A 17,540-nucleotide genomic window follows, 5' to 3' on the forward strand; every position below is an offset into this window, starting at 1 on the left:
CTCTAACAATCATGCACATGCACACACAATTTCCTCAGAGTGCCCCAGCCCATGTAGCTGAAATCATTACCCGTTTTTGTCATTTTACTCCACCTCTCCACAGCTAACAACTAGAATCTGAGTATCTGGAGTCTGTTTTTACTTTCTGTTGTGGATTTCTAGTACAGGATAGAGACCATTCTTGTTGTTTAGTACTTCCTGTTAACATTACAGCCGCTATCTTTGTTTAGTTAATGATACTTGGATATTTCTTTTTATCATAGAAGGATCAGGTCACAGCAAACTTCACCGCGGACAAACCAGTACCATGAAGCTGGGGCAGCATATCTCTCCTTGTGTTCTGCTGGGTATGTGTCGTGCAGCATTAAGGGGAGCTACGAGCCAGAGTTCAGTCTTGTAAAGTTAATTATTATTTTTCTACAGCACCTTTTAAAAGCTATCAGGTCACATCAGGATTTCCCCCTGACAAACAGCCACCATGAAGCACAGAGAGCGTCTCTCCGTTTGCGTCCTGCTGGTACTTTGTGTGACATGGAGTGCAAATGGAGGGAATATTCTGGTGTGGTACACTGAAGGCAGCCACTGGATTAACATGAAGCCTGTGCTGGAGACGCTGGTGGACAGGGGACACCAAGTGACTGTTTTGGTTCCGAGCACGTCCATGTTCATGAACAAAAGTGAGCCTTCCCGCTTTAGTTATGAACCCTTCAACGTCTCTGTCTCAATGGAGGAAATGCAGAGGATAATGGAAAAGATCCTTCACTTCTCCATATATGAGATGCCTCATATGAGCTACTTAGAAATATACATCAAATTCACAGGTATGATGAAGAACAACCTGCTATACTCTTTGAAGTATTTGGATGGCGTGCTGAAATCAGAAACCATAATGAAGAGGCTGAAGGAGGGAAAATATGACCTTCTCCTGGCTGACCCCATCTACCCTGGAAGTGAGTTAACAGCAGAGATTTTGGGCATCCCCCTGGTTCTCTCCCTGCGCTTTTCCATAGCCCATAACTGGGAGAGAATGTGTGGTCAGCTACCTGCTCCACCTTCCTTTGTCCCCGGCGCTATGAGCAAACTGACGGATAAGATGGACTTCTCAGAGAGAGTGTGGAACTTCCTCTTCTACGCACTGCAGGATGCTGTGTTTGATTACATATATTGGCCAGAATTAGATAAATATTACTCTGAAGTCAAAGGTGAGTAACTCAGGAACAAGAAGCACTGTGTGTGACAACACATTTTCTATGGACAACACAAAGTTCAAGGATAATTTAATTGCTTTTGATAAATTACAATGATCTTTTATTGATTTGATTTTGATTTCAATTTGATAATTGAAGTCAATTTGAAAATTATCTATCTCATCTGAAGTATTGGGGATACTTTGCAATGGTTGGCTGTCGTCCATTACATGTGACAGGAAAACCCACCAGTGCCCGTGAGTTGATGGGTAGAGCAGACATCTGGTTGATGCGAACCTACTGGGATTTTGATTTCCCTCGTCCGTTCCTCCCCAACTTCAAATTTGTTGGTGGGATCCACTGCAGACCTGCTAAACCTTTACCAAAGGTAGGGCTGTCTCCGCTATCAAAGGTCTACTAATCTATTATTATACCACCACAGTATTTCTGATTACACAATAAAGAAAATCAGCCACTAAACTGCTGAGAAAAGAAAATAAATAGCTGGTTGGTTTGTATTGAGATAATGTTTCTGTTCTTGTAGGATATGGAAAAGTTTGTGCAGAGTTCTGGAGACGCTGGCGTCGTGGTCTTCACTTTGGGATCATTCATCAAGAACATCACCACGGAGAAGGCAAACATGATCGCATCGGCCCTCGCTCAGATCCCACAAAAGGTCAGTGGCATTGGAGCACCTTGGCTACAGTGCATGGTCACAGCCTTTGCAAGTTCAATTCTAGCCAGAGTCACAGGTCGACCTTTATTACATGTCATACCCCTCTCACCCGTTTCCTGCCTGCCTCTCTACTATCCAAAAAAAGACAAAAGGCCAAAAAAGAGCAGAGGACGATCTCTATGTGCCAACTGGCATTAACTTGAATGACCCTTAAACCCTTAAACACCCGATCGTATGAGAGTGCTTTGTTGTATATTTCAACGTTTTAGCTGATTGATTGCAGATTATTTGTACTTTCACATTTCTACTGACAGCTTTAACAGCAAACTGGGCAGTCATTTATTTCAGTAGAAAACACATTTGCAGGGTCTTGAAAGTATCTTAACATAGGCAAGCCATCAAAGTAAACATTCAGTGGTGTCACATGGCAAAGCAGCTGCAAGCCTATGGGTCTATTATATATCATGTTGGCATTCAATAAAAGCCAGCACCTTTGTGCAGGGTTAGAAGTTAATCAGCTTATGATAAGATAGGCGATCAACTGTAACACTTGATTTGTAGTTATGTATTAAAGTTATAATGACATGGCAGTTTTTTTCTGGTTGAGTCTGGAAACTGGGACAGGTCGTAAGGCATATATACCATTTAAGAATTAGCACTCTGTTAGTCTAACAGGGGTTTTGCCATTGTTTAAAGGTGCTGTGGAGATACAGTGGAGCAAAACCAGAGACTCTGGGTGCCAACACTAGGTTATTTGACTGGATCCCTCAGAATGACCTACTGGGTGAGTACAACCTTTATAAAAACCTACTGAGGAGGCCTTCACAACAGTAATCCTCATTTAGCCACATGTCAGCCAAGAGCAAACTGAATAAACCAGAACTGGCCTCATCTCTTGAGAGACCTGAAATTCAGGTGTACAAAGCTTGTTGCATCATACCCAAAAAGACCCAAGACGTGATGACTGCCAAAGGTGTTTCAACTAAGGGCGCATTCACACCAACAGCAGTTGGTGCACATTAAACAGTCCATTCGAACCAAAAGCTCTTAGTTCAATTCGTTTTCGTCGGTGTGAAAGCATCAATCGCACTCGGGTGCACACTAAATCAAGCGGACCGAGACCTCCAAAAAGGGGTGGTCTTGGTCCGCTTGGTCCCTCTGGTGAGAACGCGAACCTGGACCAACTCAGGTATAAACGAAATGTATAAACAGCATAACAGATTCTACAGCCTAGAAATCTAGACCCTAGCGGTCTGGCTTGTCAGGCTATAGCCTACCTTGTGGGTCTTTGGAAAGGTGCTTGTCTCATCATCACCATGACAGCACTTGTGAAAATAGCGCGTCTCCTCTCCCTGAAATGACACGCTATACGTCTTCGGCGAATCCAGTACATCTGCAGATTGTTCTCCAGCCGCAGCTCATTCTGAAATTGGATATTTTTGCCAGAAATGGCTGATATTGACAATATAAAAAGCAAGGACCAGCGCAAGTAACAGTGTACGAACTTGTCGCTCCATTGTGAAAGTCCAAATTGGCGCTTATTTCTACCGGAAGATGACGAAACATCATTCAGACCAATTTTGGTCCGTTTGCATGTGTGAACGCGTACCACACCGCAGTCTGTATGCTACAATGTAACAAATTTACTGCCTGGTGCGGACCAAATAATCGAACTAGCGGTGTGAAAGCCCCCCAAGTACTGAGTTAATGGTCTGAATATTTATGGGTCAGGGACAAATAAGGGTTTGCATTATGAGCAATTCAAAAATGTTTTAAAAGCTTGCATCAGGTTTGCTAAAATGTATATTTTGTATTTATGTTGGTTTCATGTTTCATGTGGTGTAACCACAACAAAAGGAGAAATATTAAATATTTTAAATAAGTGTACTTATGAAAACAGTTACTTAATTTTAAAATATCACATGAAAATAGATTTTATTAGGATTATTTTAAATTAAAATTGTATGTGTTTTTGTAATATAGAGCAGGACAAATGCTGAAAACACTTTGTTTTCTAAATAATATTTGACAAATTATGTATAAACTGTTAAAAAATATGTTAATACATTGCAAAAGAGGATTACATCTTATTCCACATGAATTTTCCTGTATATTATAATATTTTTATGAAAAATACTGGTTACACCAATTGACACAAACCAGTTACAACACCTGACTATGTTGCTTCTACAGCCAAAGGCCATTGTTTGTTGAAGAAACTGGCACTAAAATCAAGCATGACAGTGAACAAGGTCAATTGCACTTTTTTTTATTATTTTCAATGAAGAAAAAACTGGTCTCAGGGCAGAATTCGTGTTTTAAGGCAACGTAGTTGGAAGAAAGGGAGTCAACTGTCTCCTCTGGTCTCAGGGCAGAAGTTGTCTGAGGGCAGGTGAATCCCTCCTGGTCTCAGGGCAGAAGTCGTATTTTTCTGTTTTAAGGCAACGTAGTTGGACAAAGGGGAGTCAACTGTCTCCTCTGGTCTCAGGGCAGAAGTTGTTTTGTAGGATTTTGCTCATGGCTGTTTAGTCTCATCTGGTCCCAGGGCAGAGACCATTGTTTCCCACAATTTTGTCTGAGGGCAGGTGAATCCCTCCTGGTCTCAGGGCAGAAGTCGTATTTTTCTGTTTTAAGGCAACATAGTTGGACAAAAAGGGAGTCAACTGTCTCCTCTGGTCTCAGGGCAGAATTGTCTGAGGGCAGGTGAATCTCTCCTGGTCTCAGGGCAGAAGTCATATTTTTCTGTTTTAAGGCAATGTAGTTGAACAAAAGGGAGTCAGTTGTTTCTTCTGGTCTCAGGGCAGAGACCATTGTTTCCCACAATTTTGTCTGAGGGCAGGTGAATCCCTCCTGGTCTCAGGGCAGAAGTCGTATTTTTCTGTTTTAAGGCAACATAGTTGGACAAAAAGGGAGTCAACTGTCTCCTCTGGTCTCAGGGCAGAATTGTCTGAGGGCAGGTGAATCTCTCCTGGTCTCAGGGCAGAAGTCATATTTTTCTGTTTTAAGGCAATGTAGTTGAACAAAAGGGAGTCAACTGTCTCCTCTGGTCTCAGGGCAGAATTGTCTGAGGGCAGGTGAATCTCTCCTGGTGTCAGGGCAGAAGTCGTATTTTTCTGTTTTAAGGCAACGTAGTTGGAAAAAAAGGAGTCAACTGTCTCTTCTGGTCTCAGGGCAAAAGTTGTTTTGTAGGATTTTCCTCATGGCTGTTTAGTCTCATCTGGTCTCAGGGCAGAGACCATTGTTTCCCACAGTTATAACTGAGGGCAGGTGAATCCCTCCTGGTCTCAGGGCAGAAGTCGTATTTTTCTGTTTTAAGGCAACGTAGTTGGACAAAGGGGAGTCAACTGTCTCCTCTGGTCTCAGGGCAGAAGTTGTCTGAGGGCAGGTGAATCTCTCCGGGTCTCAGGGCAGAAGTCGTATTTTTCTGTTTTAAGGCAATGTAGTTGAACAAAAGGGAGTCAACTGTCTCTTCTGGTCTCAGGGCAGAAGTTGTTTTGTAGGATTTTGCTCATGGCTGTTTAGTCTCATCTGGTCCCAGGGCAGAGACCAATGTTTCCCACAATTTTGTCTGAGGGCAGGTGAATCTCTCCTGGTCTCAGGGCAGAAGTCATATTTTTCTGTTTTAAGGCAATGTAGTTGAACAAAAGGGAGTCAGTTGTTTCTTCTGGTCTCAGGGCAGAGACCATTGTTTCCCACAATTTTGTCTGAGGGCAGGTGAATCCCTCCTGGTCTCAGGGCAGAAGTCGTATTTTTCTGTTTTAAGGCAACATAGTTGGACAAAAAGGGAGTCAACTGTCTCCTCTGGTCTCAGGGCAGAATTGTCTGAGGGCAGGTGAATCTCTCCTGGTGTCAGGGCAGAAGTCGTATTTTTCTGTTTTAAGGCAATGTAGTTGGACAGAAGGGAGTCAGTTGTCTCTTCTGGTCTCAGGGCAGAGACCATTGTTTCCCACAATTTTGTCTGAGGGCAGGTGAATCCCTCCTGGTTTCAGGGCAGAAGTCGTATTTTTCTGTTTTAAGGGAACGTAGTTGGACAAAGGGGAGTCAACTGTCTCCTCTGGTCTCAGGGCAGAAGTTGTCTGAGGGCAGGTGAATCCCTCCTGGTCTCCTCTGGAGACTGTCTCCTCTGGTCTCAGGGCAGAAGTTGTTTTGTAGGATTTTGCTCATGGCTGTTTAGTCTCATCTGGTCCCAGGGCAGAGACCAATGTTTCCCACAATTTTGTCTGAGGGCAGGTGAATCCCTCGTGGTCTCAGGGCAGAAGTCATATTTTTCTGTTTTAAGGCAATGTAGTTGGACAAAAGGGAGTCAGTTGTCTCTTCTGGTCTCAGGGCAGAGACCATTGTTTCCCACAGTTATAACTGAGGGCAGGTGAATCCCTCCTGGTTTCAGGGCAGAAGTCGTATTTTTCTGTTTTAAGGGAACGTAGTTGGACAAAAGGGAGTCAACTGTCTCTTCTGGACTCAGGGCAGAAGTTGTCTGAGGGCAGGTGAATCTCTCCTGGTGTCAGGGCAGAAGTCATATTTTTCTGTTTTAAGGCAATGTAGTTGGACAAAAGGGAGTCAGTTGTTTCTTCTGGTCTCAGGGCAGAGACCATTGTTTCCCACAATTTTGTCTGAGGGCAGGTGAATCCCTCCTGGTCTCAGGGCAGAAGTCGTATTTTTCTGTTTTAAGGCAACATAGTTGGACAAAAAGGGAGTCAACTGTCTCCTCTGGTCTCAGGGCAGAATTGTCTGAGGGCAGGTGAATCTCTCCTGGTGTCAGGGCAGAAGTCGTATTTTTCTGTTTTAAGGCAACGTAGTTAGAAAAAAAGGAGTCAACTGTCTCTTCTGGTCTCAGGGCAAAAGTTGTTTTGTAGGATTTTCCTCATGGCTGTTTAGTCTCATCTGGTCCCAGGGCAGAGACCAATGTTTCCCACAGTTATAACTGAGGGCAGGTGAATCCCTCCTGGTCTCAGGGCAGAAGTCGTATTTTTCTGTTTTAAGGCAACGTAGTTGGACAAAGGGGAGTCAACTGTCTCCTCTGGTCTCAGGGCAGAAGTTGTCTGAGGGCAGGTGAATCTCTCCGGGTCTCAGGGCAGAAGTCGTATTTTTCTGTTTTAAGGCAACGTAGTTGGACAAAAGGGAGTCAACTGTCTCTTCTGGTCTCAGGGCAGAAGTTGTTTTGTAGGATTTTGCTCATGGCTGTTTAGTCTCATCTGGTCCCAGGGCAGAGACCAATGTTTCCCACAATTTTGTCTGAGGGCAGGTGAATCCCTCGTGGTCTCAGGGCAGAAGTCATATTTTTCTGTTTTAAGGCAATGTAGTTGGACAAAAGGGAGTCAGTTGTCTCTTCTGGTCTCAGGGCAGAGACCATTGTTTCCCACAATTTTGTCTGAGGGCAGGTGAATCCCTCCTGGTCTCAGGGCAGAAGTCCTATTTTTCTGTTTTAAGGCAACGTAGTTGGAAAAATGGGAGTCAACTGTCTCTTCTCAAAGCCATGCAAAATAATGATTTTATCCTAACCTCTCAGAGCTTTGATAATACAGTGGTGGATAAATCACCACTTCTTCATAAGAAATATAACACTTAACACCTTTAACACACATTTAACAGGCATTATGATGGACACCTATGTAAGCACATGGCCTCGGTGTGAAGATTTCAAACACATTTTTTAAAATAAATACTTATTTTTACAATTATTATGAATGATAAATGTTTTCCTGGGGTCATACCATTTGACATGTAACCCTAAGCACACCTGACCATACCCTAAAAATGTCAAATTATCAAGATTTCAAAGAGAGTTACTAACCTCGTCATGCAGCAGTTAGGCTAATCAGGGGTCGTCATTGACCCTAATGTCAATGTGATATTTAGATTTTTCTTTTAAAAAACTGCAAACAATTTTAATAAACTGTTTTCACTTTATCATTATGGGGTACTGAGTGTTCACTGATGAGGGAAAAATGAATTAAACTAAGTATAAGGCTGAGACAAAAAAACATTTTTTAAGAAAAGTAAAGGGGTCTGAATACTTTCTGGATGCACAATGTGTTTCATGATTTTTGTTACCCTATCAGGTCACCCCAAGACCAGAGCTTTCATCACCCATGGTGGCACAAATGGGATTTATGAGGCTATCTACCACGGTGTCCCCATGGTGGGCATCCCCCTGTTCGGTGACCAGCCAGACAACATGGTCCATATGAAGGCTAAAGGAGTTGCGACTACCGTGGAATTGAACTTTATGAAGACTGAGGACCTGAGAGATGCAATCAATACTGTCATCAATGACAAATCGTAAGTTCTCATATCTACATACCTACACTTTGTCTGTTTAGGGCTATTATAAAGTATTGAAAAACCATTTTCTAGCATTCCTCTTCTTGTTCTTTTGGTTTTTGGCAGGCTACATGCGTATTGATGTATTACTGCTGCCTCTTGCTATTAGACTTGAAAAGTACTGCACAATTGGTAAAGTTCACAAGGCATCACAATCTATTTATGTATTATGTACCAGCTTACTTCAATGTCAAAATGTGTACCGCTTGGCAGGTCTGTTTAATGGCTTCCCTGTTCTTAAAATAAAACTTAATTCCTTATTATCCCCACTCTTGTGGAGGCAAAGAAACGGCAGTATAAAAATTCAAAAACCGTAATGCATTTAACCACATTTTCACACTTGTATATCCACGTTCATAGGTACAAGGAAAACGCCATGTGGCTGTCCAGTATCCACCACGACAGACCAGTGAGCCCTCTGGATGAGTCAGTATTCTGGATCGAGTTCACCATGAGAAACAAAGGGGCCCAGCACCTGAGGGTCCAGGCCCATGAGCTCACCTGCTGCCAGTATCACAGCCTGGATGTCCTGGTCTTCCTCCTCGCCATGGTTCTGCTCCTCATAATTATCTTCATCAAGACCTGCAGTTTCTGTTTACGGCTGTGCTGTGGCAGAAAGGGAAAGACAAAGAGAAAGAGAAAAGCTGAGTAACTCACTGAATTCAAATGTGGTTGGGTTTTGTTTCACCCATCAGTTATTTACACAACAGTCCACTGGTTGTCCAGTTTGGCTAAAGCATGTAATGAACCACAATGCCCTGACTGGAATTTGTGGCTTGGGACGAGTAATTGTAACTACAACTAATTAGGGCAAAGAAATTTAAGAGAAATTCAAACAAGACTAGGTTGAAACCTAGCATATGACTGGACAATATATGGTTGTGTGCTAAACTGTAGCCAGATCACAATACCTTTCTTTCTCTCAACCTGAGGAGGATATAAATTCGGCTGCCATGTATTATCTGTTTATGTATGTGTTTGAGAATAAAGATGGCAGTTTTTCCTCCCCGCTGTTGTCAAGTGCTTGCTCATTAAGAGTATGATCTAGGATGATTGGTTGTTTGCTCTCTTCTGGCATTGCAGTCCGGGACAGCCTTCCACCTATTCTATGCAGTCAACCTCTAAAACAGGGTAAAGCTTGCAGATGGGACCAGTCTTTTTACCAGACGACAGAGCAATAAATCTTTAAATGAATATGTAAAATCTTTGCTTCTGTCAAATCTGCATTAAAGCATTGTATTCCATTGCCGTTGTAAATGGTGACATTAATGGGGTAATAATCTTATAATCAAGAGGTAATAAAGGTTAATGTTTCCACAATATTGGAAGCTACCATCAGCACAATACCCTCAAAATCACATGAAAATTCTTGGAAGTCAAAATTAGTAACTACCATTACAAATTAATGCATTTTTTACCTGGAAACAGCTTGACTTGATGTTTGACAAAGTGCAAAAAGTCACCTAAGTTTGGTTTGCGCTTTTCTTTTTCGTAAATATCTTCTGAATCATTCCCTCAGTTTAAAGGGAAGTTTTGGGATTACAAATTGGACATTAGCAGTCATGTTAAGTGACTGTTTTTTCGCTGCCACGATGCTCTTGTAGGAGGGATTTGGCTGTTTCAAAAAACATCTCTCAGTACTCATGTGTAAACAGATTTGTACAAAGTCTCGTGGATGTCCTCAAACGTATCTTTCAGGAAAATACATGCAGTCACATTTTGTTGAACCGGCTTGCATATTCTTACTTTGAATTCAAAAGGATCACCTTTAAAAACAGGTATTTATCTTGGAGGGTAGCTTGCCCTTTGTTGTTGCATCACCAACATCTCTATCAATTAGTCCTTCAAGTGCTGGACCCATACAGTGGCACCACCTATTGGCCACTACTGAAATGGCTCCAACATTGTCTTCATTAAAACCCACTGCTGCAGTGCCTGTTTAAAATGTGCCTGTTCAGAAAGAGTTGATTGCTTGGCCTCTGGTGTTGCTGCTTGCAATCAATCCATGATTTTCTTTTGATTAGTTGATTAACCTTATGATTTATTTACAGATTATTCGAGATGTTTTTATTACAAGATTGATATAACAATTAATTTAGCAAACATTTTGTTATTTTCAGTATATTATTATGATATTGACAACAACAACAATAATAATAATCATAGATCCTATTTCTCAGGCACCCAGACAGCTCACCTGTTAGTGTGCACCCTATGTACAGAGGCTGAGTCCACAGTACAAATGCAGCACAGTTTAAGTGTGCCTTCTAGTGATATAATGAAAATAGCACTGAATTATCTTTATTAGGTGATGATTTGTGTTGTGGTGATATTTTCACCTGCATTCCCTTTCTTATGGTCAGTAAAACAAACAGCACAACCAGGTTTCTCTGGGTGCTATACAAGGTAGTTGCTGTGTCCAAATTCCACTTGTCCAAGTCCATTTAGCTAAAATCATTATCTTATTGTGTCTTTTAACTCTGTCTGCCCAAAGCTAACAAGTAGAATCTGTGGATTTCCTATATGTGGATTTCTAGTACAGGTTACAGATTATACTACTAACTATTCATTTTACAGCCGTTACCCTTCACCTCAAACCGTTTGCTTGGGCTGTGTTCGTTATCTAATGTGTCATGCAGCACAAAGAGGAGCAATGAGCCAGAGTTTAGTTAATCATTACTTTTCTTCAAGAATCTTTTAAAAACAATCAGGTCAGCGTACACTTTCCCCATGACAAACAGCCACCATGAAACTCGGAGAGCGTCTCTCCGTTTGCGTCCTGCTGGTACTTTGTGTGACATGGAGTGCAAATGGAGGGAATATCCTGGTGTGGTACACTGAAGGCAGCCACTGGATTAACATGAAGCCTGTGCTGGAGACGCTGGTGGACAGGGGACACCAAGTGACTGTTTTGGTTCCGAGCGCATCCATGTTCATGAACAAAAGTGAGCCTTCCCGCTTTAGCTACGAACCCTTTAAAGTCTCTGTCTCAATGGAGGACATGCAGAAGATAATGGACAAGATGCTTCACTTCTCCATATATGAGATGCCTCATATGAGCTACTTAGAAATATACATCAAATTCACAGGTATGATAAAGGACAACATGCAGTACTCTTTGAAGTATTTGGATGGTGTGGTGAAATCAGAAACCATAATGAAGAGGCTGAAGGAGGGAAAATATGACCTTCTCCTTGCTGACCCCATCTACCCTGGAAGTGAGTTAACAGCAGAGATTTTGGGCATCCCCCTGGTTCTCTCCCTGCGCTTTTCCATGGCCCATAACTGGGAGAGAATGTGTGGCCAGCTACCTGCTCCACCTTCCTTTGTCCCCGGCGCTATGAGCAAACTGACGGATAAGATGGACTTCTTGGAGAGAGTGTGGAACTTCCTCTTCTATGCACTGCAGGATGCTGTGTTTGATTACATGCTTTGGCCAGAATTAGATAAATATTACTCTGAAGTCAAAGGTGAGTAACTCAGGAACAAGAAGCACTGTGTGTGACAACACATTTTCTATGGACAACACAAAGTTCAATGATAATTTAATTGCTTTTGATAAATTACAATGATCTTTTATTGATTTGATTTTGATTTCAATTTGAAAATTATCTATCTCATCTGAAGTATTGGGGATACTTTGCAATGGTTGGCTGTCGTCCATTACATGTGACAGGAAAACCCACCAGTGCCCGTGAGTTGATGGGTAGAGCAGACATCTGGTTGATGCGAACCTACTGGGATTTTGATTTCCCTCGTCCGTTCCTCCCCAACTTCAAATTTGTTGGTGGGATCCACTGCAGACCTGCTAAACCTTTACCAAAGGTAGGGCTGTCTCCGCTATCAAAGGTCTACTAATCTATTATTATACCACCACAGTATTTCTGATTACACAATAAAGAAAATCAGCCACTAAACTGCTGAGAAAAGAAAATAAATAGCTGGTTGGTTTGTATTGAGATAATGTTTCTCTTCTTGTAGGATATGGAAAAGTTTGTGCAGAGTTCTGGAGACGCTGGCGTCGTGGTCTTCACTTTGGGATCATTCATCAAGAACATCACCACGGAGAAGGCAAACATGATCGCATCGGCCCTCGCTCAGATCCCACAAAAGGTCAGTGGCATTGGAGCACCTTGGTAGCAGATTGGCTACAGTGCATGGTCACAGCCTTTGCAAGTTCAATTCTAGCCAGAGTCACAGGTCAACCTTTATTACATGTCATACCCCTCTCACCCGTTTCCTGCCTGCCTCTCTACTATCCAAAAAAAGATAAAAAGGCCAAAAAAGAGCAGAGGATGATCTCTATGTGCCAACTGGCATTAACTTGAATGACCCTTAAACCCTTAAACACCCGATCGTATGAGAGTGTTTTGTTGTATATTTCAACGTTTTAGCTGATTGATTGCAGATTATTTGTACCTTCACATTTCTACTGACAGCTTTCACAGCAAACTGGGCAGTCATTTATTTCAGTAGAAAATACATTTGCAGGGACTTGAAAGTATCTTAACATAGGCAAGCCATCAAAGTAAACATTCAGTGGTGTCACATGGCAAAGCAGCTGCAAGTCTATGGGTCTATTATAACTTTTAACGTAAAGCTAAGGGTTTTTTGGTTTCATTTTCAAACATTATAGTTCATAGTCAACAACATGCTAACAATGATGGACTACCATCTGAAGTAAGGTAAAGTATGAGAAATGATTTTGATTTCATGTTGGCAATCAATAAAAGCCAGCACCTTTGTGCAGGGTTAAGAGTTTATCAGCTTATGATAAGATAGACGATCAACTGTAACACTTGATTTGTAGTTATGTATTAAAGTTATATGACATGGCAGTTTTTTTCTGGTTGAGTCTGGAAACTGGGACAGGTCATGAGGCATATATACCATTTAAGAAGATTTGTTGGAGAGGATGCAGATGAGATCTTATTAAACATGAGGGAAAGTAACAAATCATATTGGATAGATTTTATATTTACACCAAAACCACAAGACCAACCAAAGAAGTGTCAAAATACAACCCTTCTCCCTTATTCTTTCAGCATGTATTTTTAAATGTACTGCGTATTATGACATAAAATTAGCACTCTGTTAGTCTAACAGGGGTTTTGCCATTGTTTAAAGGTGCTGTGGAGATACAGTGGAGCAAAACCAGAGACTCTGGGTGCCAACACTAGGTTATTTGACTGGATCCCTCAGAATGACCTACTAGGTGAGTAAAATCTTATAAAAACCAAGCCATGAGGTCCAACCAAGATAGCGAAAATTGGTGCGGCAACTCCTGTTTGCCAGATCCGAGCCACAAGCAGGCAATACCTTGGCCACATGTCAGCCAAGAGCAAATCCAGGCCACAGTTTATTCTATTCTGGTGGGCTGGATCTGGCGGCCCAAGTGGCGCCCATCATTCCATGCGGTATGAGGGCCAGATGAGGGTGTCTCGTACAAGCTGGGTTCAGAGACAAGACTGTGTCGAAGCACAGATTTGGGGAAGGCAGCAAAACTGCGTCAAGGACTCAGGTACTCGTCAGGGTGAATGGAAAGCTGAACAGTAAAAAGTACAGAGATATCGTTAATGAAAACCTGGTCCAGAGGGCTCAGGACCTCAGACTGGGCCAAAGGTTCACCTTCTGAAAGGACAATGACTCCAAGCACACAGTCAAGACAACACAGGACAGGCTTAGGGACAATACTGTGAATGTCCATGAATGGTTCAGCCAGAACACAACGAGACATCTCTTGAGAGATCTGAAATCAAGGTGTACAAAGCTTGTTGTATCGTACCCAAAAAGACCCAACATGTGATCACTGCCAAAGGTGTTTCAACCAAGTACTGAGTTAATGGTCTGAATATTTATGTCAATGTCATATTTCAATTTTTCTTTCGAAAAGCTGCAAACAATTTTAGTAAACTGTTTTCACTTCATCATTATGGGGTACTGAGTGTTCACTGATGAGGAAAAAAATAGTATAGTAAGTATAAGGCTGAGACAAAAAAAAATGAATTTTGAAAATGAAAAGTAAAGGGGTCTGAATACTTTCTGGATGCACAATGTGTTTCATGATTTTTGTTACCCTATCAGGTCACCCCAAGACCAGAGCTTTCATCACCCATGGTGGCGCAAATGGGATTTATGAGGCTATCTACCACGGTGTCCCCATGGTGGGCATCCCCCTGTTCGGTGACCAGCCAGACAACATGGTCCATATGAAGGCTAAAGGAGTTGCGACTACCGTGGAATTGAACTTTATGAAGACTGAGGACCTGAGAGATGCAATCAATACTGTCATCAATGACAAATCGTAAGTTCTCATATCTACATACCTACACTTTGTCTGTTTAAGGCTATTATAAGGTATTGAAAAAAACATTTTCTAGCATTCCTCTTCTTGTTCTTTTGGTTTTTGGCAGGCTACACGCATATTGAAGTATTACTGCTGCCTCTTGCTATTAGACTTGAAAAGTACTGCACAATTGGTAAAGTTCACAAGGCATCACAATCTATTTATGTATTATGTACCAGCTTACTTCAATGTCAAAATGTGTACTGCTTGGCAGGTCTGTTTAATGGCTTCCCTGTTCTTAAAATAAAACTTAATTCCTTATTATCCCCACTCTTGTGGAGGCAAGGAAACTGAAGCATAAAAATAAAAATAAAACATAATGCATTTATCTACGGAAGCCCTAAAGGGCCATGCATTCATACATTTAATTTCCTCCGTTTTCCCGTGATAATGAGTTAATTTCATTTGTTTCCTCGAGATCTCGAGTTATTATCTCGAAATAACAACTGCCGTTTTCCCGAGATAACGGGATAATTTTCTCGAGATCTCGAGATAACGAAACTTTGTTTTCCCGAGATAACGATATAATTAATTCAAGATGTTGAGAAAACAAAACGATAGTGTAGTATATTAAATCATTGCAGGAAACATCATTCAGTGTAGCAATGTCAGAGGAGCAGGAGCATATCGATCACAGCGTCACATATCTTTTCAATCAAGGCCTGACACAGGCTGAAATAGCATTATGCCTTGCTATTACAGACAATATACACATTAGTGTGCGTAATCTAAAAAAGACGGTTAGCAAAGCTTCAACTATATCGGCGGCGCAATCTAAGTGAGCCTGATGTCGTCGTTAACTACATAGCTGACCAGCTACGAGGTCCCGGGCATCTCCATAATCTCAGGCCTATCATATCACAGTCATTATCTCAAGATCTCGAATTAATTATATTGTTATCTCGGGAAAACAAAGTTTCGTTATCTCGAGATCTCGAGAAAATTATCCCGTTATCTCAGGAAAACGGCAGTTGTTATTTCGAGATAATAACTCGAGATCTCGAGAAAACAAATGAAACTAACTCGTTATCACGGGAAAACGGAGGAAATAAAATGTATGAATGCATGGCCCTTTAGGGCTTCTGTATTTATCCACATTTTCACACTTGTATATCCACGTTCATAGGTACAAGGAAAACGCCATGTGGCTGTCCAGTATCCACCACGACAAACCAGTGAGCCCTCTGGATGAGTCGGTATTCTGGATCGAGTTCACCATGAGAAACAAAGGGGCCCAGCACCTGAGGGTCCAGGCCCATGAGCTCACCTGGTACCAGTATCACAGCCTGGATGTCCTGGTCTTCCTCCTCGCCATGGTTCTGCTCCTCATAATTATCTTCATCAAGACCTGCAGTTTCTGTTTACGGCTGTGCTGTGGCAGAAAGGGAAAGACAAAGAGAAAGAGAAAAGCTGAGTAACTCACTGAATTCAAAAGTGGTTGTGTGAAGAACTGATGGTTGAAAAAAAACAACAGTCCACTGGTTGTCCAGTTTGGCTAAAGCATGTAATGAACCACAATGCCCCGACTGGAATTTGTGGCTTGGGACGAGTAATTGTAACTACAACTAATTAGGGCAAAGAAATTTAAGAGAAATTCAAACAAGACTAGGTTTAAACCTAGAATATGACTGGACAATATATGGTCGTGTGCTAAACTGTAGCCAGATCATTGCACCAGTCAGTGTTAAGGTCTATAATGTGACATTTTGGATATAAATGTTCATCTTCAGTTTTCCAATTTGTAAAATGCTTGATTTGAAAAACAAAACAAAACCCAAAAAAAAAACCTTTTGTATATATGATGAAGAATGATGACACAAATGACACTAATAGTGAATGGAAAAGTTAATTAACTAGTTTATACAAGGTGAAAGACGATCTCACATTACACATTCGTTTTCTCACGCTGTCTCACAATTTTTCAGCCTTTTCTTTGCTCCCTTAGAGTTCCTCATAGTTCGTGCTATGATCTGAGTTGGAGTCTTGAGCCTCGTCCTGCACATGAATTGTAAACTTGAATTGAGTCTTTGTCCAGTGAATGTTCCACTTCTCAGTGAACTGCTCTGCTTGCCTCACACATGAAATGATAATAATGTCAATTCATAATGTCACACAGGAAAGTGATCTAATACCTTTCTTTCTCTCAACCTGAGGAGGATATAAATTCTGCTGCCATGTATTATCTGTTTATGTATGTGTTTGAGAATAAAGATAGCAGTTTTTCCTCTCCACTGTTGTTAAGTGCTTGCTCATTAAGAGTATGATCCAGGATGATTGGTTGTTTGCTCTCTTCTGGCATTGCAGTCAGCCTTCCACCTACTCTAAACAGTCCATCCTCTAAAACAGGGTAAAGCTTGCAGATGGGACCAGTCTTTTTACCAGACGACAGAGCAATAAATCTTTAAATGAATATGTAAAATCTTTGCTTCTGTGAAATCTGCATAAAAGCATTGTATGCCATTGCAAATGGCGACATTAATGGGGTAATAATCTCATAATAAAGAGGTAATAAAGGTAAATGTTTCCACAATATTGTAAGCTACTATCAGCATAATACCATCAAAACCACATGAAAATTCTTGCATATTCTTACTTTGAATTCGAAAGGATCACCTTTAAAAACAGGTATTTCTCTTGGAGGGTAGCTTGCCCTTTGTTGTTGCATCACCAACATCTGTATCAATTAGTCCTTCAAGTGCTGGACTTCCGTGGCCACCCATACAGTGGCACCACCTATTGGCCACTACTGAAATGGCTCCAACATTGTCTTCCTTAAAAACCCACTGCTGCAGTGCCTGTTTAAAATGTGCCTGTTCAGAAAGAGTTGATTGCTTGGCCTCTGGTGTTGCTGCTTGTAATCAATTCATGATTCTTCTTTTGATTAGTTGATTAATCTTATGATTTATTTACAGATTATTCAAGATGTTTTTATTACAAGATTGATATAACAATTAATTTAGCAAACATTTAAAAAATGTTATTATTTTTAGTATTTTATTACAATATTAAT

At 41.3% G+C, this 17,540-nt stretch overlaps 1 protein-coding gene across 2 annotated transcripts; it reads left to right on the top strand.

Annotated features, from left to right (window-relative positions):
- Positions 1-473: 473 nt before the first annotated feature.
- LOC140996263 (UDP-glucuronosyltransferase 2A2-like) lies at positions 474-16,751 on the top strand. 2 transcript variants are annotated; one of them, XM_073466604.1, is made up of 7 exons: positions 474-1,202; positions 11,028-11,654; positions 11,861-12,009; positions 12,166-12,297; positions 13,312-13,399; positions 14,269-14,488; positions 15,657-16,751. In XM_073466604.1, exons 1-7 carry the CDS (start codon positions 479-481, stop codon positions 15,946-15,948), a joined length of 2,232 nt encoding a protein of 743 aa, XP_073322705.1. In that variant the 5' UTR covers positions 474-478; the 3' UTR covers positions 15,949-16,751. The 2 variants fall into 2 exon arrangements, with proteins under 2 accessions (XP_073322705.1, XP_073322704.1); XM_073466603.1 differs by lacking the exons at positions 11,028-11,654; positions 11,861-12,009; positions 12,166-12,297; ... (1 more) ...; positions 14,269-14,488; positions 15,657-16,751 and adding exons at positions 1,427-1,575; positions 1,732-1,863; positions 2,560-2,647; positions 7,923-8,142; positions 8,545-8,975.
- Positions 16,752-17,540: the final 789 nt, after the last annotated feature.

The sequence above is a fragment of the Pagrus major genome, chromosome 5 (assembly GCF_040436345.1).
Source record: "Pagrus major chromosome 5, Pma_NU_1.0".
Taxonomy (NCBI): Eukaryota; Metazoa; Chordata; class Actinopteri; order Spariformes; family Sparidae; genus Pagrus; species Pagrus major.

What these genes read in the sequence shown, in the direction of transcription:
- LOC140996263 (XM_073466604.1), top strand. Translation starts at nt 479, where the DNA reads ATGAAGCACAGAGAGCGTCTCTCCGTTTGCGTCCTGCTGGTACTTTGT. An exon ending in ATATTACTCTGAAGTCAAAG is followed by an intron (nt 11,655 to 11,860) that starts GTGAGTAACTCA and finishes TACATGTGACAG; the next exon opens with GAAAACCCACCAGTGCCCGT. An exon ending in CCCTCAGAATGACCTACTAG is followed by an intron (nt 13,400 to 14,268) that starts GTGAGTAAAATC and finishes TTACCCTATCAG; the next exon opens with GTCACCCCAAGACCAGAGCT.